The sequence below is a fragment of the Euleptes europaea genome, chromosome 7 (genome assembly GCF_029931775.1).
Source record: "Euleptes europaea isolate rEulEur1 chromosome 7, rEulEur1.hap1, whole genome shotgun sequence".
Classification (NCBI taxonomy): Eukaryota; Metazoa; Chordata; class Lepidosauria; order Squamata; family Sphaerodactylidae; genus Euleptes; species Euleptes europaea.
Window position 1 is genome coordinate 13,184,121 of NC_079318.1, and position 22,158 is coordinate 13,206,278.

The window sequence follows — 22,158 nt, forward strand, 5'->3', positions numbered from 1 at the left end:
ACTTGCGCATGCATGTGCGTGTGTCATGTCTGGTTAGGGCCAACTCTACCACAGCTGCTGGATCCCTCTAAAACCTGCCTCCATGGAAGAAATTGGCAGAAGCAAGCTGTGGGATGGGGGCAGTGCAAAAGGAGGGAAGGAGAGTCCTTTCTCCCAGTACCCCAACCTCCACCACCAGTATAAAATTTGTTCCATTTTAAGAAATAGGCTATATTCCCCATAAGCATTTCTTCTTTAGTAGCAATCTTTTATCTTAAAAAATTAGGGCCTAAAGGTCTGATACAAACAAACAGTTTAAACATTTTCATCCCGAAAAAGGCATGTTTGATGCCCAACCTTTTGAAAATGATATTGCTGTCTACAGTTATTTTAGTGAGGAGCATATGAAAGGGTAGGAAGTGCTCTAAGTGACATTCCTTGCTCTTCTACTTCAAGGCCAACCACAGGAGAAAACAACAAATCTATCTTGGGAACTACTCACACTCTGAAATCTACTTAACCAATTACAAGGATCAGCAATAAGCCACCTTTACTTACCACAGTCTGGCGATTCACCTGAATCACTTCGTCACCAGCGTGAATTTTTTGAGACCTATCAGCCGGAGACTGAGGAAGATGGAACAGAAACATTCATTTTCCACACTCTTTCCCACTGAAAACTGCTTTTTTTCAAAATGTCATCCCCCCCCATGCAATGCTAACCTTGACAAAAGCTACATAAGCATAAACAGCATGCCTTCCGTGTGGACAGCACAGCTTAAATAACTAGCAAAATTCTTGCCTTTACAGAAGGAGGAAGAGAAGGAGAGTAGTATGGTTAAGTAGTTACAGATTTTAGCGTTTAAAGTATTAACATTTAACATTAAGGCATTTCTGCTGCTTTTCACATGAATACTGTGGTATTTCATTCCAATACAGTGAGCTTCTGTCAGATTTTTGTTAAGAATTCACAAACCCCAAAGTGCGCATGCTCTTTATTGCTCATTCATCTACTAAAAGCTGCAAGTTTAACCATACATGTGTAGCACAGTTGTTTGAGCCATCTGCCTGTTTTGAAGTCAGAGGAACATCCCACCTGTTCACTTGTGCACCGAAAGCCTAAAGGTATTAAAAACTTCATAGCAAAGATTTGGCAACTAGATGGATGACACCCTCAGGTACATATTAGCAAGCAGCAGTTAAAGACAGCTAAATATTTACTTTATTCTAAGATCTGCCCAGCACAGAAGACACTATGGCAGCCATTATGTCAAACATCTCTGCTCCACATCGCATAATCAAGTCCGGTGACACACTAGCAATACATGTCAAAGAAGGGGAAAAAATACGCATACTAAACTGATGCGTGTGACTCATACTACTGAAGCGAATGCTTCATTTCCCCTGTATCCTTATCTGGAACAATGGAAGGCAGGATAATCCCCTTGAACTACCTGGAAACCTGCCTGGGAAAGATATCCTCACTGATCATCAGCTGACGGGTCTAACACATTCTCCCCAGACTGAGTCAGAATTGTGAAACAAGAACTGTGTGTGTTAAGTGCTGTCCAGCCACTTCTTACCTATGGTGACCCTATGAACCAATGTCCTCCAAAACATCCTTTCGCTAACAGCCTTGCTCAGGTCTTGCAAACTGAGGGCCATGGCTTCCTTTATAGAGTTCATCCATCTCTTGTTGGGTCTTCCGCTTTTCCTGCTGCCTTCAACTTTTCCTAGCATTATTGTCTTTTCCAGTGACACTTGTATTCTCATAATATGACTAAAGTACGATAGCCTCAAGGCTTGATTTGATCTAGAACCCACTTTTTTTGTCTTTTTGGCGGTCCACGGTATCCGTAACACTCTCTTCCAACACCACATTTCAAATCTGTTTTCTTCCTGCTGGCTTACTTTATTGACTAGCTTTCACACCCATGCATAGTAATAGGGAAAACTACCCATGTAGAATCATCATGAAAAGGAGTTCTCGGGAAAGGGAGGGAAGATTCTGTAGAAGATAGGGAATCTCCAGCCACAATGAGCAACAGATTTCCCCAGCCTGGAAATACCCATTCAAATAACCCGATTCATGATGCCTCATGCTCTGCCGTTATGGATCTAAATATGTTTTGCACATACCAACAAATCTCTTTCAGGATGGAGAATCTGTTTCTGAAAGCTCACTCCCACACACACCCCTAAAAAATTTAAAGGTTTGCACCACAAACATTTGGAACAAAAGACTGGAAAGATGTGTTTGGGTCACAGCATTCCCACAAGAAGCAGGAAATTACATGTCATTAAAAACAACCTGGAAATCCTGTCACTTGACTGAGCATCAGACACGTACCATTCCTCTTGAATAACTGTTAACTACTGCCAACTAAGGCTATCATTTACATTTACTATTGGACAAACAGCAAAGGCAGAGAAATCACAAGGGATAAAACTATCTATTTGCTACATTGAAAATGAAGAGGCCTCACCCTCTCCTTAGAAAAACATCCACAGATCCAACACTAAGCCATTTAACATAGTTAGGAAATTCTAACACTTGGGTCAAGCAGTCCTATATGAACAACATCCCATCAAACGAATAAGCAATTTAATCTCCTGATGAATCAGCAAAGTAAGGCGACTCCTGGGAGGAGCTGCTGAGTCAGAATTTAAATGCATTTTCAAAACTGAATTTGATTCATCAAGGAAGGGGAGCAAATTTCTACAGAGAGCAATCCTCCCTGCTCACAGGCTTATGTGCACTACTCATCTTACTCTGACAATGCTGGATATGGCATCACTTACACCTTTGATTAAATCTTGTGCTCTGCTGTGCTCTGCAAATTAATGAAACCAACATAAGCTACCTCAAATTGCTGCTGTACAGCAGGAAAGGCAGGATACAAATGTTTTAATCAATAAATTAAATAATGCAACGATCTATGTTTTGGAAAGTTGGATCTTCTGGCCTCTCCTGGAATATTTCCTCCCTTCTTCTCTGCTGCCCTTCCTTTGGTCTGTACTCCGCCAACTGATGGTAGCATCTGATGAAGGGAGCTAGATCAGTGGCTCCCAACCTGTGTTCAAGGAGTCCACAAATCCATCTTGCTTGGGCAGGTTTCTGCCTTCCCCCATCTGTGTCTTTCCCTGAGCTGGCCACCATGCCTCCCCATCTGTATTAAGCTTCATTCAACTGCCCGTTTGCCACAGCACAACCACACCTCCCCAACTGAGTCAGCCTGCTCCAAGACCCCCCACACTCCAGGCAGGCGGCATCAGGCCATCCTCAGCCGGAGGACCCCCAAGTGTGCAACACCCCAGTCAGGGCTGTTAACCTACTCTTGAGGAGAACCACTCTTCATAAGAGGCTTGGGTGGGGCATATTGGCTCCCATAGCCCTCCCCTTCCGGTGACAGCTGGAAATGCCCGTGCCTTCAATGGAGGCATGTGCTTCAGCCCTGTTTAACCAACAGCTTCCTCATGGCCCTGCTGTTGGAGTCCCTGGCATTTCCCACATTTTGAGCCCCAGGATGGCCCAGACAGCATCAGGTGGCCAGCAGGGGCCAGGAGCTTCTCTGGGATGCTGAGTCTCGCTCTTTACTACCCCAGGATAGCCCAGTAAGTACAGGGGAGGGGGGGTTGCCTCCAGACAGTTAATGCCTGTGATGTGAGCTCTAACTCAAGAAAGCTTATGCTAGAACGAACGGTGTGACTCGTTAAGAGGCCACTAGACTTCTCATTTATTTTGCCACCTAGGTTAGTAATCACTACATCATCGGCTGTGGAAAAGATCTGCAGCCCAGAGATCCCGACAGCATATTCTGGGGATGAGGTTCCCCCTCTTCCAAACTAAGTGCCATTACTAAGGCCGTGGGGGGGGGGGGGAGAGGAGAAGCAGCGAAGCATCCCTTGATCATGCCTGCACAACTGAGAATTCTCTCTACAAGGAACATTTTGTATTGTACTTTAATCATTATTTGTGTTATATCCTTTGGCAGCCCACTGACCACAGAAAAGAGGGGTTAAAATAAAAATAAATACGAATCCACCAATTATTCTGTCAAGGACTGAGAGTTCATTGGGCATCCAAGTGATTTCCCATGAATACAGATTAACTGCTAACTGTGTTAGTAAAGGAGTCATTCTAAGCAGATGCACCGTAACTCAAACCTATACAAACATATGAATCTTTCTTATACTGTGTCAAGTCATTGGTCTGTACTGTCTACACTTTAACCAGACTTCCAGTCTCTGAAAGCTGCAAAACCATCTCTTTAATTTACTCAATATAATAAATAAGCACACATACCTTCTGTAGACTGAATAAATAAGATGTCTTGCACTTACATGTATTACTGTTTCTCAAATATATGTAGATGGAGTTGTGATTAATAAAACAGAAATCCACTTAAAAACGTTACTGAATTCATAATCACTTTTTGGTCATGATGCATTTTTTCAATCAACAGTAATAATAGTACAACTACCATCACATGGGAGTCCATAGTTTTGTTTTTTAATGTTAAAAAGGAGTCCTCATCCTTGAAAAGGTTGGGAACCACTGCTCTAGATCATGAAACCTTAGGCTACAAAAAATATCGTTATCTCTGAAGGGTGCAGCAAGATGCTTAGCTTCACCTGAAGCACAGTAGCAGATCTATATTTTTGGGACCCTGAAGCTTGAACTGTTATGAGGGGCCCCTTTGCAACCAGCAACAATAGGGCAACATCCAACAAGGTCCAAAGGCCCTTGCTGCCCTTGCAAGGACCTCGAGGCCCAAATGGCAGAGAACAGGGTGGTGGGGTGGAGTCGTTGAAAGCGGACCATACAGCGAGCCCCTTCCCAACAGCAATGAGGGCTGGGTAACCACTGTTATCTTCTTCAACGGGGTTGTTCTATGGCAGATGTATTGGTTCATTCTCTAATAGAGAGGTAGAAGGTCATCAGAGGGGGCTCATTAGGATAAAGAGGTGAAAATCTGATTTTTAGTGTTAAAATGGACAAGCACGATGAATGCAGCCTGAATTGAGATGTCTTTTTATGGTTCTGATTGGCTCTAGCCTAAGGGCTGAGCTATACAACTATTAAGCCGTGCACCAACGAAGGATTTGAGGATCCAGTTGCCAAAATGCAGGCTAGGAATAGATTCTGGCGAGCTCAGCAAGCCCATACAGCTGGGGGTTTGGGCACTGCAAGCCCCTGAGAAAATTTAGAAATTTGACCAATTACAAGCACATTTTGAGGCCATATGAAATGGGTACTGGAGCAAATTCTAAGGTCAATATTAAGTACTTCAACCCATTGGCTTATGATTCTATCACTAAAATAGCCTTATTTTAATAACTAACACTTAAAAAAACTTCAATTTTGTTGAAAAATTTACTCATTAAAAAAAAGGTTGCTTCGGGGGCCCTCCGGGATTAGGGGCCCTGAAGCTTAAGCTTCATTAGTTTCATAGTAGAGCTGCCACTAATGAAGCATCAATTCTTCTAAACATTTTCCACAGCTACCCACTTGGTACATCGCAGAGCTCACCCGTCTCAATTCTCATGAAGCTCTGCAATTAAAGGACTGGCTTCTGTTATCTTGCAAAATTCCTTTGTCCCAGGAAGTGTATAGAATCTTTAGACTAAACATCCTGCTGTTGCTTTTATAAGGACAGAGCACATGATGAGAGCATATATTAGCTCAGGCAGCATTTAGTTAGACAAATCCATAAGCTCTTTGCTAAACAGTACTTCTGGTGACTCAAGTCATTCCAAATCTTGCTCGGGTTTTGAAACAGTTTTGTCTATTTGCATGGAGCAAAATGAACTAGCAGGCTGATAATAAACAGGCTGACACAGACAGACAAGAACACTCTTAATTACTGCAGTCAAGGATAAGCTAAGAGTATTGCATAACTGAAATAAATACAATATGGCTTCAGAATCTGCTTTTGCTCCAGTTAGTACCTTGAGTTCCCTCTTGCAAGAAACAGCATGTGTTAATTTTGTTTTGAAGAAGACATTAAAAAGAAACTTACATTTTCTGTTGTTCCAGTGACAACATGTAATCCATCATACGTAGACTTTATGTACATTCCCTAAGGTAGGTAGATGAACAGACAAGAGAAACATGACTGTAATTACAGCTTGTCCACAATTACACCAGGGCTGTGTACCAATGAGTATTTCTAAAGAGCAACTTTCCCTTTCATAAATACCGCAGCACCAAGCCCAATCCAGCACTGGGAGCTTGAAACGGGAGAAGTCTCACTGTGCTGAAGGGGGAAAGCCCATTAATTCCTATTCTGTTTTCTAAATCACAGCTGCATAGCTTGTGTGTGTAAAGTGCCGTCAAGTCGCAGCCGACTTATGGAGACCCCTTTTTGGGGTTTTCATGGCAAGTGACTAACAGAGGTGGTTTGCCAATGCCTTCCTCTGCACAGCAACCCTGGTATTCCTTGGTGGTCTCCCATCCAAATACTAACCAGGGCTGACCCTGCTTAGCTTCTGAGATCTGACGAGATCAGGCTAGCCTGGGCCATCCAGGTCAGAGCACTGCATAGCTTAGTGCTATACAATTCAACTGAATGGTAAAATTGACCACACCAACTCACAAGCAGGTTCTAGCCCAGATAATTAGAGGCTGCTAACTGCCTGGAGAAAAAAATGACTTGTACCTTTAACAGAGGCTTAATAGGATGCTATTTACTACGTGTTATTTATCCACCAATTGTAATACGGAGTATATATAAATTATGCAAGTCTTCAGGTGTGACCATCTTGGTTTTGAACCCATGCTTTGAGGCTGTGGTCAGGTGGCTATGGCAGAACAAGCTGAAACTGAATCCAGATAAGGCTGAAGTAATGCTGGTTGGGAAGGCTGATGTAATTTAGATGGACTGGAGTGGAGTTGGCTTTAGCAGAGTGAGTTAAGAGCTTGGTGGTGCTCATGGGCCCAGCCTTGGGCCAAGAGCACCTTCTATCAGTTGCATTTGGTTCGCCAACTCTCTCCTTTCTTGGGCTCAGACGATCTGGCCACATTTTGTAACCTCATGGTTGGATTAATGTAACATGATCTATGATGGGCTGCCCTTGAAGACAACTCTGAAACTGCAGCTGGTCCAGACTGTGGCACCCCAATTATTTCCAGGGACTAACCAGTGGGAACATATCTCGCTAGTTTTGAAACAGCTATATTGGCTGCTAGTTTGTTTCCAAGTCCAATTTAAGGTATTGGTTATGACCTTTAAAGTCCTTCATGTCCTGGGGCCTACAGACTTGATGGCCATTCCATTCTCATGTGCCAGCTATGGTTTTCAGGCTGCCACTTGCTGGCTATTCCCCTGCTTAGGGTGGCCCACCTGGCATCAACCAAAGCCTGCTCTTTTTCCATTGCAGCTTCCACTCTGTGGAGTGGGCTTCCTGAAGAGGAGAAGGGAACCCCTCACTGGAGATCTCCAGAAGGTGCTACAAGCCTTGACTGTTTGCCAGAGCTTTTGATGGGATATGAATACAAGCATCTTTGAAAGTGGGGCATTTGGGTTTGTTTAATTTTATTTGGGTTTTAATTTTATACGTTTTAACTGATACTTGTCAGCCATCTTGAGCCAAGAAGAAAGGTATAGTATATAAATATTCCAATAGAACAAATGAATGTCATGAAAAGCTTCCATTGCCGTTTCTACACATTAAGGGACAGGGCATTTTTCTCCAGAACTGTTTTCAACCTTACTGACAATGGAGATCTGGTATGAGAAGGGAAGATGGCTTTAGGAGGCTTGGGGGTCTTTCTCAAAGCTGTGTAGGCTAAGTATTAATTTTGTGTTTCAGAAAAAAAGGCATGTATTAGAGCCACTTCCAAAACTGATCCAAGACACTGCAATCAGCACAACCCATATATGTTATACCTAAAAGTATTCTTACCAGGCCTTCACCAGGTTTGATATTGGTTAGATGAACCTCCTCAAGGCAAGCACCCTGGCTCATCAGTGGATCAGTGGTTGACCGAACTGTTTTATCACAAATTCCATTTAAAATTTTGGACTACAGCAAAAGAAGAACAGGAGATACAGTGTTACTTTCATAATCACAGTGTCTGTTCTACAGTCCCCATGCTGTCTCCAAAGAACAGAAAAAAAAGGTTTAATAGCTACTCCTGGTTCTACCCAAATTTGTAGGTTGCAGCAGCTGCCAGGAGTTACCTTTCATCAACCCCACCTGGTAAGAAGGGTGTGGCCCTTTGTTTCATATTTTAAATCCTGAAACCATAATGTAAACCCTATATAACTTGAAGCTAGGCCATTGTAATGAAGACTTTCTTGCAGTTTGGAAACTTTTGTAGCAAAGAATACAATGGTCACCTTCCTAATGGGAAAAGATCATAGCGAACATACATACCGGCTCTAGGCCCAATTCTATTATGGTGCGTAAATTCCTAAATAAGCTCAATTCTTAGGAGACTTCCTTCATCACTACAATTTCTCAACAACATCCATTTAAGTTTATCACATGCACACCAATTAAAAAAACCAAGGGCAAGGAGAGACATTCTTGGCAGTTGCTCCTCAGCTCTTGAAATCCTTGTTCCGTGGAAACCTGACAAAGGCTACTGGAACAGCTAACATAAATATATGAACATCTTTTATATGAGCTGGTTTTGGGCATCTAGGTTAAGCTTACATGCAGGGTAAACGTTATATATACGGGTTATTTTTCATTTCATTTATCGTTGATCATTTTTATAGTCTTGTGCTTCTTGAACTGGACTTGACTTTAATCATTTTGTAAGCTGCCTTCGAGTCAAAGCTAGGGCATGTTCATTAAAAAGTTATATTGAGAGCAGTTTATAATGTACTGATACCTGCCTAAAAACTTTGGAATAAGGCAAGATGAAGGAAGGAAGGAAGGAAGGAAGGAAGGAAGGAAGGAAGGAAGGAAGGAAGGAAGGAAGGAAGGAAGGAAGGAAGGAAGGAAGGAAGGAAGGAAGGAAGGAAGGAAGGAAGGAAGGAAGGAAGGAAGGAAGGAAGGAAGGAAGGAAGGAAGGAAGGAAGGAAATTTGTGAGAAATGCAGCTTTGTGTTACAGTATGGCTGTCTGGTAACCAAGGTTATTACATTTTGAATATGGTTGATCTCAACAGAAAGAGTTCCACAGCTTTCAAAAAACTTTATAACATTTCTGCTAGCTTGTCCCTGGTTCAGACACTATTTCTGAGTTAATTCTCTGCATTGTGAGGGCTCGGACTGAGCCTTAGAAATGTTTGCATCTGGCACCATGTACGGTGATTTTACGTGACTAAATGAAATTCACCCAATATGCATGATCCCTTGGGAAGCCTCACACAGGACTGTATTTGCAGGGTAGCCCCAGCCTCCACTAATATGCCACGGACACGACCACAGGCACAAAAGTTTGCATCAGGGTGCATTTTAGCAAACTCTCTCATAGGGAAAGGTGCAGCCTGTGTACCATTCTGCAATCCTAGCTACCCTTACAATGGAATAAGTCCATTAAAGCAGTTGAACTTTACCACTGGGTTGGATGACCTAGTGATCAGTAGGCACAAAATTTAGCAAAATGATCCCGGCCCCCGACACTACAAAATGAATTGAAATTTTACAAGAATTCAAAGCAAAGCAGCAGCAAAAATAATATATTCAACAACACAAAACATTCACCGAACTGGGTATGGAAAAATTAAAACTAAAACAGTCTTGACGATTCTGTGTTTGAGAGGAGGCAGGGGTATTTTTAACTACTGTCTAATGAATTCCTAAGCATCTCTTAGCCAGCGGAAATCCTTATCAAACACCACAGCCTGATCCATGTCAAAAGCCGGAAGCAGTGACTAGCTGTTACAAAATATTAAAAAGCCTGTCACTGTATCCCTTTGGAGGCTGGAAGATTGCTGAAAAAATATTTGGAAAACTCTTTTTTTTTAAATCAACTGCAATTAGAAACAGAATTGTTATATCTCCATGACTGGTGCAGACTTTTTTTTAATAATGAGAAGCCAAATTTGTTCTAATGTAAATAGTTTTATTATGCAGTTATATGTACTTAATATTTTTTTATGTGCAGAATGCTTCTCTATTTAGAATCAAGATCCTTATAACAGGGGTGTCAAACACATAGCCTATGAGCCTACGAGGCAACTTGTTACAGGCCCCAGCCTCACACTTAGGGTTGCCATCCTCCAGGTACTACCTGGAGATCTCCTGCTATTACAACTGATCTCCAGCCGATAGAGATCAGTTCCCCTGGAGACAATGGCTGCTTTGGGAATTGGACTCTGGCATTGCAGTCCTTCCCCTCCACAAACCACGCCCTCCTCAGGCTCTGCTCCCAAAACCTTCTGCTGGTGGCAAAGAGGGACCTGGCAACCCTACTCACACTTCACCTGGGGGAGGGGCTCCAATGGGGCCAATGGAGCCAAGGAAGGCAGAGTGCATGATCAGCCAGAGGGGCTGTTGGTCCCAACAACACAGCCAACAAACAGCTGGATGGAAAGGAAGACGGCCCATTTCCTGGTTCAATGACAGCCCTGGAGCCACTGCCCTGGCAACCATCTGGGACCTGCTGGGCTGAAGGATACACAGACGCACCAGCACAATTACCCGGAAAAACAAAAGAAAATGCAGGCAGCTGTCTGTACCTCCAGGGGAAGACAGGGGGCAGAATTGTCAGGCCTCCAAGGGCTTCTTTAACCCATTGTCAGTCTAGGCTAAGGAGGACTCACTGGCCAACTCTGACAGTTCCCTCTAGGGAGAAATGAGATCACAAAAGTGAGCCAAGAGACAAGACAGAAGGAGGAAGAATCAGGCCCACACAAGTAGGGGGAATGGGCCCCCAGACACCCCTATGTGGGGTGTTGACCCACCACAACCCTGGTGACTGTTGACCCACCACAACCCTGTTGTGATCTCTGTAGGCACCACACACCACAAAAGAACACCAGCCTTCTCCAGCCAAGTGTGGAGCTTTATGTCTGCCTCCCAGTATGCTTCCTCTTCTCTTCCTCCACCGCCCCCCAATGTATGCATCCTCTGCCGCTCGGAGCGTAGCATGGCAAACGCAATTAGTGTAACTTGGGTCTCGGTTGTAGCATATCCACTGATCCTTTTGAGGTGTTCTCATTTATATCCCTCTGGCTTTATGTTTAGGGATATTACAACAATAAAGCGGTACGTGTATCCCAGGTATTTAAATCCACGTTTCACCCTGAGGCTTCTTCAGCCTATAAAGAATTTAAAACGAGCACTGTGGATTCCTTGGCTAATGGAACCAGTAGACAATACTGACTTGATGGACCAAGGGTATAAGGCAGTTTCATTTGTTTTAATATCTGGCATTTCACATTTCCTGAATTCATCCAAAGCAAGTTTGGACATGTTACTTCTAGAGTTAAGTTTTGAAGTTCTATTGTGGTAGACAGCAGTGTGGGGAAGCAGGCAACCCACAAGGCATCGCTAGCCTAAGCTCAAAATATGCAAAGCTTCTTTCAATCAAGAAACTTTTCCAAGAACAGCTCCAAAAGGAATTCAAGCAGGTATTTGTAACAAACGTATACTTACTACACTAAGAACTTTATCTTCCATTTCAGCTACATGACAATCCTAGGGGAGGAAAAAGAAAGTAATTTATTTCAAGAACCATGTGTGGCAACAACAAGCTGGCACTTCTAAATTGCTCGGTAAAAGATCTGTGCCATGCTGACAGACCATAATACCTAGATACTACATTCCACTAGATTTCTTTGAATGGGAACCCAAAATACCTGATAGTGCATGCAGAAACAGACTTGGTCACATTTAGCAGATAGAGTTGCCAGCTTCAGGTTGGGAAATTTGGGGGGAGGAGCCTGAGGAGGGCGGGGTTTAGAGGGGGGAGGGACTTCAATGCCATAGTGTCCAATTGCCAAAATGACCATTTCCTCTAGGTGAACTGATCTCTATCGGCTGGAGATCAGTTGTAATAGTGGAAGATCTCCAGCCACCACCTGGAGGTTGGCCACCCTAGCAGAAGTTAATTTGCTTGTGCAGGAGGAGCCTTTCACAAGGAAATTCATGCTGCAGCCAAAGAAATTGGTTTTGCATGCACTAAATTGTTCACAGTTAATTTCTGCAATATCTCAGACCATTTCTCACTGCTCGTGCAATCGAGAAACATGTGGTCTACTACGCTGCATGCACAGCCCACTGATCACAGCTTTATTGGCAAAAGAATACAGCAGTCTGCTGAACAAACCATCACCCTCCCTTTTAATACTTATTCTAAAAACAACACAATCTCTTACTTTCTTCTAAGGTTTGACAATCCTAGCCACTGAAATTTGACCCAGCGCCTTTGCATATTAAAAATCTGAAGTTATCCAAAATACACTATCAAAAGTATTCAAGCCAGCAAACTCTAAAAGTAAACAAGGCTTTATTTACTCGGTTGAAGTATAAACCACTGAACTAAAGCAGGCTCATTTGGAAGATTACATTAATGCCTGGAATTTTGAAAGAATGCCTAAGCAAAGTTTTCAAAGCATACTATCTAGTTTAATTTTACAGAACTTTAAATATGTATCCAACACAAGATGAAACCACATCATCAAACATATGGTATAACCAGGGCCGGTGCCAGTCATTTTTACGCCCTAGGCAAGGCTAACTACTTGTGCCCCCACCCCCCAATTGCTAACCAATTTTCAAAGACAGATGTCTTGTAGAAAAAAATAAAAGCACAAAACTTTTTATAAGACATTATAATTAATTATATTCCATAGCACTGTTATCTTAAAGTAAAAAATATAAATTTTCAGTTGCATTTTTTTTTCAAGACACTGTTTAAAACTGTGCCCCTCGGGCCAGTTCTATGCCCCTCTGAGGTCTGCGCCCTAGGCGACCGCCTAGTTCGCCTAATGGTAGCCCTGCCTATATCAGTTGTCATGGCCTGAAAGACAATGGACCATACCTACCGACATAGTAATATATGTAGTTTCTGGCAATAAACCTTCAGCGGCCCTTATACAACATTGGAATGGGGGGAGGGTTCCAAGCACCAGTCGCTTACACATAGGATTGCCAACCTCCAGGTACTAGCTGGAGATCTCCTGCTATTACAACTGTTCTCCGGCTGATAGAGATCAATTCAGCTGGAGAAAATGGCCACTTTGGCAATTGGACTCTATGGCATTGAAGTCCCTCCCCTCCTCAGGCTCTGCCCCCAAAATTTCCTGCCGGCGGCAAAGAAGGACCTAGCAACCCTACTTACACATTAATAGGGAGTAGCAAGAGCACTTGTGCCTGACGAAATCCTTCATTGAATCTGGCCAATATCTATGCCACACAAGGATACAGAACAATTGTGACTGACAGGTACAAGGTTCTACAATGCAAAGAAGATTAATACTTTAAAAATTAATGGAGTGGTTAAATAAATAATTCCAGAAACCATTTAGTGGAAATAAAACAAAAAAATATCAACTATGAGGTAGCAGAGCAACAAAACCTGGCAACAATCTTCATGCTCCTGCTTTCCCTCTTGATTCAAAAATCTCCCAAACGCCAATATTTTTGTTACCAAGCTGCACACAGATTAATGAACGTCCACTTCTCCACACCCATTCTGCCTTCCTTTGAGGAAGGAGGAAGAATGACACACAAAACTTCAACTGACCTTCTGGACAGTGGTGGTGAGATCCAAGCAGAGTTGAATGATTTTGTTCTTTGTTGTAGAAAAATCGGCTATCCCAGTAAATGGAGTCCTGTGGTACAACAGAAATACCTTTACAAAAGAAGAAGCCATTCAAAAGTTGCTGTAACCCACATGCTTAGCATAAACACACATCGGCCTTCTATACGTACCAGGGCAGGTACGTCCCCCGCCTCCCACAGGGGTGTTTCAAATAACCCTGCTAACCTTGGATACACAACTTGGCTTGGTTTATCAGCCAACCATTATTTGAGGTTGCCACCAACCACTCCTTCCTTGCCAGAGCTCAGGGGATAAACTATACAAGTAACATTATAGTACATCATAACATTCCCATCACTTCATATTGCGCTCTGCCAAGAGGCAAAATCTTCTGCAATAGGCATCTGTGTGAGTTGAATGAGAGTCAGCCCTGCTCATCCGAGACCTTTGGATCTCAGAAAAGGCTTGGGAGGAGCAAGGCCTCCGTTTGTGCTGGGCTCTGGAGAAGAAAAGAGGGAAAGAAGAAGATCTAAAGCCTGTCTCAAACATTACTGGCCCCAATATGGTGGGTGGGTGGGTGGGTGGAGAGAACGTCTTTGTCCACTCTACTGACTGCAGTTCCCTTTGCATTCTCACAGAGAAGTAGATGGAAGTCACTGACTTGCAGAAGAAAAGTAAACACTGAGGACAACTTTGCTAGACTCCTTTTTTTTTGTTGAAATCAGTAGCTTTCTTTTTATTGTTTTTATTACATGGGAAAAGGAAAATAGGGAAAGGGATAATCAATCTTTGTTCATATTACATTTCTATAACACAGGCGTATGGACATTCTAAGTCATTATCTCTGTCATAATCTTACTCTCTTCGATTACATTCATATAACAATTCTCTAATATTATGTTTAATATCTCTAATATTACCTTTTGAACTATTATAAAAAACAATCATTAGTATCATAACAATGTTTTCGGAAATATATACTTATGAACTGTCATATTTATCATAGAAGGATTGCCATTTCTGTTTGTGCTCCTCATACATTTCATGATGCGGCAAGGTGGAGAGTTTTGACATCATCGCATATTCATGCATTTTTGTAATCCACATGTTTAAATCTGGTATTGCCTTATCTTTCCATTTTTGCGCCAATGACAATTTCGCCTCTATTGTGGCATATTGATAGAGCTCTTTTTGATTGGGTGGGATTTGAGGTGGAATAATACCCAGTAAGAAGTATTTAGCTTCTGGTTGAAAATTAGTGTTCGTTAAGTCTTGTATTTCCTTATGTATCTTTTTCCAAAAGTACTTTCTTGCATGTCCACCATTGGTGAAAATATGTCCCTTCTGTGTCAGAACATTTCCAGAAGTTTGCCTGATTTGATTTGTACATCTTCTGTAAATCTTTCGGTGCATAGTGCCATCTGTAAAACATCGTATACCAGTTTTCTTTAACAGCTTGTGATCTGGTAAACCTGATGTCTATATTCCATAATTTCTCCCAAGTTTGCATCAAAACCATCTCCCCTAAGTTCTGCATCCACTTCACCATACATGTTTTTACTTGCTCAGATGCAGTTTTGATGGTCAGCAACAGTTTGTAGATTTTTGACAGGAGATGATCTTGTGTTTTGGTAATCAAGGTTTCAAATTCTGTTAACTTCCTTTGTTTGCCTTCTTGTACATAATCTTTTCTCAGAGCATGTATTATTTGATGGTTTACAAACCAAGAAATCTTAATATTCTCTCCTTGAAGTTCCTGTAGTGTTTTCACTTGACCATCTTTCTTAATACAATCATTATAAGTAAATAAATCATTATTGCTCCTACTTGCAAAATCTGCGTATGCTTCTATTGGAGACATTAATCCAAGTGGCAATGGGCTGAGAAATCTCTTCAATGAATTCCATACCTTTATCATCTGTAGTGGTAGATTTTCTGTATTAACATTTTTAGGCCTCGTGGTGTCTTTTTGTCCAAAGCCATTGGTGAAAGGCGTCCAAGATCTGCTTTTTCTAATCTAACCATTCTATCTTCAGGACGTATGATCCAGTCTGTCAGTGCAGTCAAAGTAGCTGCCTGGTGATAAAGTTTAAGATTGGGTAAATTCAATCCGCCTCTACTTTTTTCGTCTTGTAGGACTGCAAATTTCACTCTAGGTTTTTTGCCATTCCAAACAAAATTGTTCAATCTTCTCTGCCATTTGGTCAATATCATTGAGTTTATATAGATTGGAATTGTTAGGAACAGGAAGTTAAGTCTGGGCATAATATTCATTTTCAGCACTGCTATACGACCCAACCAGGAAATTTGTAGTCTAGTCCATCGTTGAAGATCTTCTATTTCCCCCCAAACTATTTTGTAATTTAGGTCAAAAAGCGTGTCTAATCCCGCTGGTATCTTAACACCCAAATATTTCACATTCTTCTTTGGCGTTGACCATTGAAATTTGTTATGTATAATCAGTCTTTCTTCATCTGTGACATTGTAGAGAATCATGTTTGTTTTAGTTTTGTTAAGCTTATATCCAGAATAATAACTGAATTGATCAATTTGTTTTTTTTATTTCCGTCAGTGAGGCTTCTGGTTTTCGACATATTAATACCACGTCATCTGCATAACTTCTCATTTTGTATTCTTGGTCTTCGTATCTTATTCCTTCTATTTTGGAATCAGCTCTGATCTTGTTTGCAAGTATCTCCATTGCTAAACCAAACAATAAAGGGAACAAAGGACAACCTTGTCTTGTCCCTTTTTGTATTTCAAAATGTTCTGTTAACATCCCATTGATCAGTAAACTCGCACTTTGATTAGTGTATAAGGTCTTTATGGCTTTCAAAAATTGTGTGCCACAGTCTATTTGTTGTAAAGTTTTCAGCAAGAAGTTCCATGAAATGTTATCAAAAGCTTTCTCAGCGTCTAGAAAAAGCATTGCGGCTTTTTCTTTTTTGTTCCTAATGTAATTGATCACCGCCAAAACCACTCTTACATTGTCTTTGGCTCTCATTATAAAATCCCTTCAAATTAAAGGGTCCAAATTAGCCAACTATATCTCAGAAATAAAAATTTAGGAGTGCTTTATTATTTCCATATGAAATCCTCTAATAATGCTCTACAATGGTGTACTTTTTTCTAATATGGGGAAGCCTGGTGATTAGCAGCTAACCTTTTAACACAGTTTCCAAGCTTACCTCAGTACTGAAAAGGATAATTATGGCCTTCCTTAAACACAGCTTTGGGGAGCTGCTGAGAAAACCCTCACCCACTAATTTTAGAGGGTCAACCAAGGGTAGCAACCAGGATGGGCCACAACACATATTAGCGTTGAAAATGAGTAAACTGATCCAAATCAGTAACTGCAAAAAGTAGGAAAGACTGTGATGGAAGCAGAACAGGAAAGATATGTGATGGAAGCAGAATAGGAAGAAGCAAACAGCCACAGAACAGATCCAGTTCCTTGCTAGAAACAATGCTTATTTGGAGCAGACAACTGCATTCTTCGGTTTACACTCTCACTGTCGACGCCTGTCTCATACACTTGGTTCTTATGGATGGATGGCAGGATGCAGAAGATTTTGTTTTGTCTCCTAACCCCAAACCGGGTGCCAACTGTGGCATTATCTGCTCTGATACTTGTCAGCTTCCACCACAGTTGTCTACAGAGTGAGCTGCTAACTTTAGTCAGACAATGAAGGCACATTTCTCATTTCTTAGCCCCTTCTTCCAATTTCTTGTCATAAAGATGGGGAAAAGAAAATTCAGTCTAATTTGTGACTAACTACATTTATGTTGTTTAAATCGTATGGGCCAAGAATGACTGTGTGAACTGGAATACTTCCGTGCAATCTATCCTGAGGTTAGCATATGGGAATAACACAGAAAAGCACAAGATAATGTTAAAACATCCCAGGGAGGGAAGTAAGGAACCACTGGCTTCTCTCTGACGTCTGCCTTGGCAAGGTGAAGGAAAAAAAGAATTCATGCCAACTATGCATCAAATCAGTGGGTTATAGATCAAATCAAGCCTGAACTGACCCTAGAAGCTAAAATGACTAAACTGAGGCTGTCGTATTTTGGTCACGTCATGAGACGACAAGAGTCACTGGAAAAGACCGTCATGATAGGAAAAGTTGAGGGCAGCAGGAAAAGAGGAAGACCCAACAAGAGATGGAGTGACTCAATAAAGGAAGCCACAGCCTTCAATTTGCAAGATCTGAGCAAGGCTGTCAAAGATAGGACATTTTGAAGGACTTTCATTCATAGGGTCGCCATGAGTCGGAAGCGACTTGACGGCACTTAACACACACACACATGCATCCTAAAACACATGGATAGATTTCCAGGGCTTTTTTTGCTGGTTTTTAAAAGCACACAGAAGGGTCATTACCTGTCCAGCCATGTCAACAAGGCCTTCGCAGCACCAATAAGCTCCACCACTGAGGTAAGGAATTCATTAGGGGGCTTGCGCAAGGTATTTCCATCATAATTTGAACTTTTCCTCCGACTGCTGATATAGTTTTGCAGATTGTGGGAAGATGCTCGTAACTTAAGAACTAGGCTCTTCATGTTGTCCGATTCGAGGCCATAATTCTATTGAAAATGTTTTTTAAGACAGGGAGAGAGAGAGAGTAAGCATGATAACTTCCCAAAGTGGTCCCTCAAAGCATGAGTCAGGTCACTATATGAATGTGATCATCGTTTTCATTGCCCACATGAGTTCCTCATACCCTAGCTCAACTTCTACATATGCAATCAATACATGCTTGAAATTCAAAGGGGACATTTTCGACTTCTGGCATTGCAGCAAAAACATAAGTCACTACTCTGTTCTCTACTTTTCTCATCTTTTGATAAGCTTGGGTAAAGCTACCTTGGTTTTGACCTGATTCCATTGTGAAAACTCATAAGAGTACTCCTTATCTAAAATGATCACACAAGAAGGCAAATTCATCCAGGGTGTCCCCAGTTAATTCTCAGACATGGACTTGGTCTTTACTGAACAGCAAAGGCCCAGAATCAAACCTTAGTATTGGCACTAAAAACTCAACACATAAGTATTTTTCAAATTCCTGTTCAATTTCATTTGCAATCAGGGAAGATAAATTTAAATTGAAACACTTTTCAGAAGCAAACGTAGTAATTACTGGACAAAACACTGCTTGTCTATGAAATATCCTCCCCTCCCCGCAATGATCAAACTGGCTGGTTGATAACAAATAGTCAAACTTTCCCACCACGATCAGCACATGACCAGTCATATTTTTAATGCCTGCTTCAAATAACATGACTTCAGCTCAGGGTTTGATAGAGTTGGACTGAGTCCAAACTCATGGACGGTATGAAAGGTATATAGGGCTTAGCTGGTTTGCATTACATTCCGATTTAGTTTTGAATCCCACTGGCATTTCTACTGGTACAAGAGGGATGAGGGGCCATCTCGGACTTTTGAAAAGGCTGAACCAGGAATTGTGGGACCCCCACGGACAAAAAGTTACATGAGACGGGGAAGAGGAGAACTGGGCGAGATTGGCCTTCTTCCCTCTGGCATCAATGAAAAAGTTGGTAGGATTCAAGTCTTAATTCTAAATGAAGTGTTTTTGTGACAGTTAAAAATACGATTTTAAGAGAATCAAACAAGTAAGATTAATATTGGATTTTTAATTAAAACATTCATCATAATCCTTATTTATAATTCAGCTGGAAATTAAAAGATTCCAGTTATTATGATATATCTTACAGAGGAAGCCAAGGAACAAGTGAGATGATAGGGATAAACCCAGGACATGTTGGAAACTCACTTAAAAAAAAAATGACATTTTTGTTACATAAATTCCTGCCCCACTTAGCTTCAATTCAAGAACATTAATTGGACAATCCCCTTACACAGCAATAAGAAAGGAGAATTATTCTAAAAATACTAGTGCTCCAAAGCACAAAATAGGCCTCTACAGAGCACCACACAGAGAGAGTTAAGGTAGTGGTCATCTGTCCTAAGTTATTCAATAAATAATAACAAGCATTTAAACACAGCAGTAACATAAACCTACCACCTTTCAAAAAATACACCCAAGCACAAGAAATAATTCGAATGAGGGTCTTGCGTTTGAGTTCTTCCATTTCATTCCATAGCAACTATGAAAACGCTTTTATACCACTTCCCCCATCACACCCACCAAGTTGCTGACAGAGTTCAACAATGTGTGATTTTTTTTAATAAATGTGATTTTTAGAGAATGCAATTCCTTTGCTAATGTATCAGGGAGCTCACAACGCTCTCGCCAACAAGGGGTTAAATCTACAGCTCAACTTAAGCTCGTCATACATTCCTGCCCCACTTGGCCTCAATTCAAGAACATTAACTGGACAACCCCCCGACAACTTGGTCAAGCACCTTACAACGATCACACGGTATGGCAGATGCGTTTCAGATGAACTCTAGTTGCAAAATTTTCAGGGTCTACGTTCCAAATAATTTCCAAACTATATTAGCCTGTTTAATTAACAGTGCAATCCTAAGGGGAGAGGTGAATGGGCACAGGGAGTAGGCTGACCCTTACGCTGGCGTATCTCATATCTCATAGATACAACTGAGTTAAGGGCCAGTTATGCTGGTGCAGGTCCCCAACGCTGCTGCACGGCTCTCAGGAGCTGGCACAGCATTGTGGAGGCTGTGCCCCTGCACAACTCAGGCGCAGGGCTCTGTGCCGGCATGGTCATGGTCAGAATTAGTCATCTCCCTGAGTGCTTTCTGCCCGGGCACACCCATGAGAGACCCACAGTTACAATGAGGAAAACGGTGGTGCAGCCCACAGGCAGGGCATTAAAGTGAAAAATCAAGCGCCCTCCCACTGCAACGGTCATGCCTATGAGATACCAAGCAGCTCAGGATGCCAACTAAGGGCACGATCAATCACCCCTCTCCCTCGAGGCAGCCAAGCCCCCTACCCAGCACCCAATCGTGACCCACAGCCCTACAAAAAACCTGGCTAGGCCACCCCACAACTCAGTAGGTAGGGCATGCAGCAATAGGATGTTGTCTGACAGCTCCCTATGCTGCGGACTTAGAGCGAGCGGCAAGGCACCTTGGTGGCGGGAAGAGCACAAACACCCAACCGGTGACCTCTCCCAGATCTCAACCTTAACAGGTACCCCATCTCCTCAGCCAGGGCCCTAAGGGGCGATCATGCACTGACAGTTAAACAAGGGACTGTCCCCCAAACCTCCTTCCCCACTTCCCTTCCCTCATGGACGGAAGCCGCCCCGGCAATGCCACCCCCTGCACCTGAGCTCGGCAGCCAACAGGTCTGGCAAGAGCCCCAGACCCCACCACCAGCGCCCCCATGCTTGAGGGGCTGGGATGGTAGAGCCATAGGGGAGGGGCCGTGGCTCAGTGGTAGAGCCTCTGCTTGGCTTGCAGAAGGTCCCAGGATCAATCCCCGGCATCTCCAGTTAAAGGGACTAGGCAAGTAGATGACGTGAAAGTCCTCTGCCTGAGATCCTGGAGAGCCGCTGCCGGCCTGAGCAGACGATACTGACTTTTATGGACCAAGGGTCTGATTCATTAGAAGGCAGCTTCATGTGCTCATGTGACTGTGCCAGAACAGCTACCAGAGAAGGGAGCCCTAGCTGTCGGCTCTACACTGGACTGGAAGTTCAGGTAGTTGCTTGTCTCCCCCTCAGACACGGCAGGGAGTCCCACCATGCTGAGTGGAGTGGGGCTGGACTCATTCCTTTGCAGAAGCAGACTTCTGTGGAGCAGATGCCAAGGAGGGCCCCCATGTGCTGTTAGTGTGGACAGGAGTGCAAGACTGGTGAGGGTGTTTTGGATGGCGAGAGCATTTTGCTGGGGGGAGGGCAGCATTTGCAGCACAGTCCCACACCAAGTGCTGCCAAGTGGACTCTTTGGCAACCCCTGAGGGACCTTCTCAGAGCCCACCAAAGAGCTCTTGCCCCTTGTGTGAATACACGTGTCTGTGTTTTTCTGTTTTGCAGGTGGAAATCCAACAGGGAGAGCTCCTGTTCCAACTGCTGACACTCCCCCCCCCCCGCCACACTGAGCCCTGGCCGCAGAACAAGCCTGCCCTTGGCACCAATCATATGCAGCTGAATGCCCCTCTTGGTCCTCCGCCCCATTTGGAAGTCTCCCAGAGGAGTTGCACCCATTTCCCTGGAGGCTAAGCTTAGGTAGAGTTTGGTACTCTCAGCTCTGTTGCCCCTACAGTCCTCTAATAAAGTGTCTTCATTGGCCACAACTGTGTCTTTGTGAGTGCGTCTCTGGGGGTCATTAGAGGATGGTTGGGGAGGCTACAATCCACCTGCAGAACGGATGGCTCTCATCCTGCTACTGATGGTGACACACCTGCATGGACAGATGTGACCGATAAGGGGTTAACCTACAGCAAGAGCTGACAGACCAAGAGTGGGCGGAGCCAGAGAGCTGACACTCTGAGCTCTGGGAGACAGAAAAACATTCAAAGCTTGGGACCCAGCCTGAAAGGAGGCTGTGATAGATTGG

At 42.9% G+C, this 22,158-nt stretch overlaps 1 protein-coding gene across 1 annotated transcript in view; it reads right to left on the reverse strand.

Annotated features, from left to right (window-relative positions):
* CNKSR3 (CNKSR family member 3) overlaps window positions 1-22,158 on the reverse strand; it is a 91,802-nt gene that overhangs the window by 13,693 nt on the left and 55,951 nt on the right. Inside the window, exons 3-8 of the mRNA XM_056852755.1 lie at window positions 18,031-18,233; window positions 13,629-13,716; window positions 11,537-11,578; window positions 7,888-8,007; window positions 6,003-6,062; window positions 538-606 (exon numbers count right to left, since the gene is read on the reverse strand). Coding sequence (XP_056708733.1) covers window positions 538-606; window positions 6,003-6,062; window positions 7,888-8,007; window positions 11,537-11,578; window positions 13,629-13,716; window positions 18,031-18,233 — 582 coding nt within the window. The remainder of the gene's footprint in view (window positions 1-537; window positions 607-6,002; window positions 6,063-7,887; window positions 8,008-11,536; window positions 11,579-13,628; window positions 13,717-18,030; window positions 18,234-22,158) is intronic.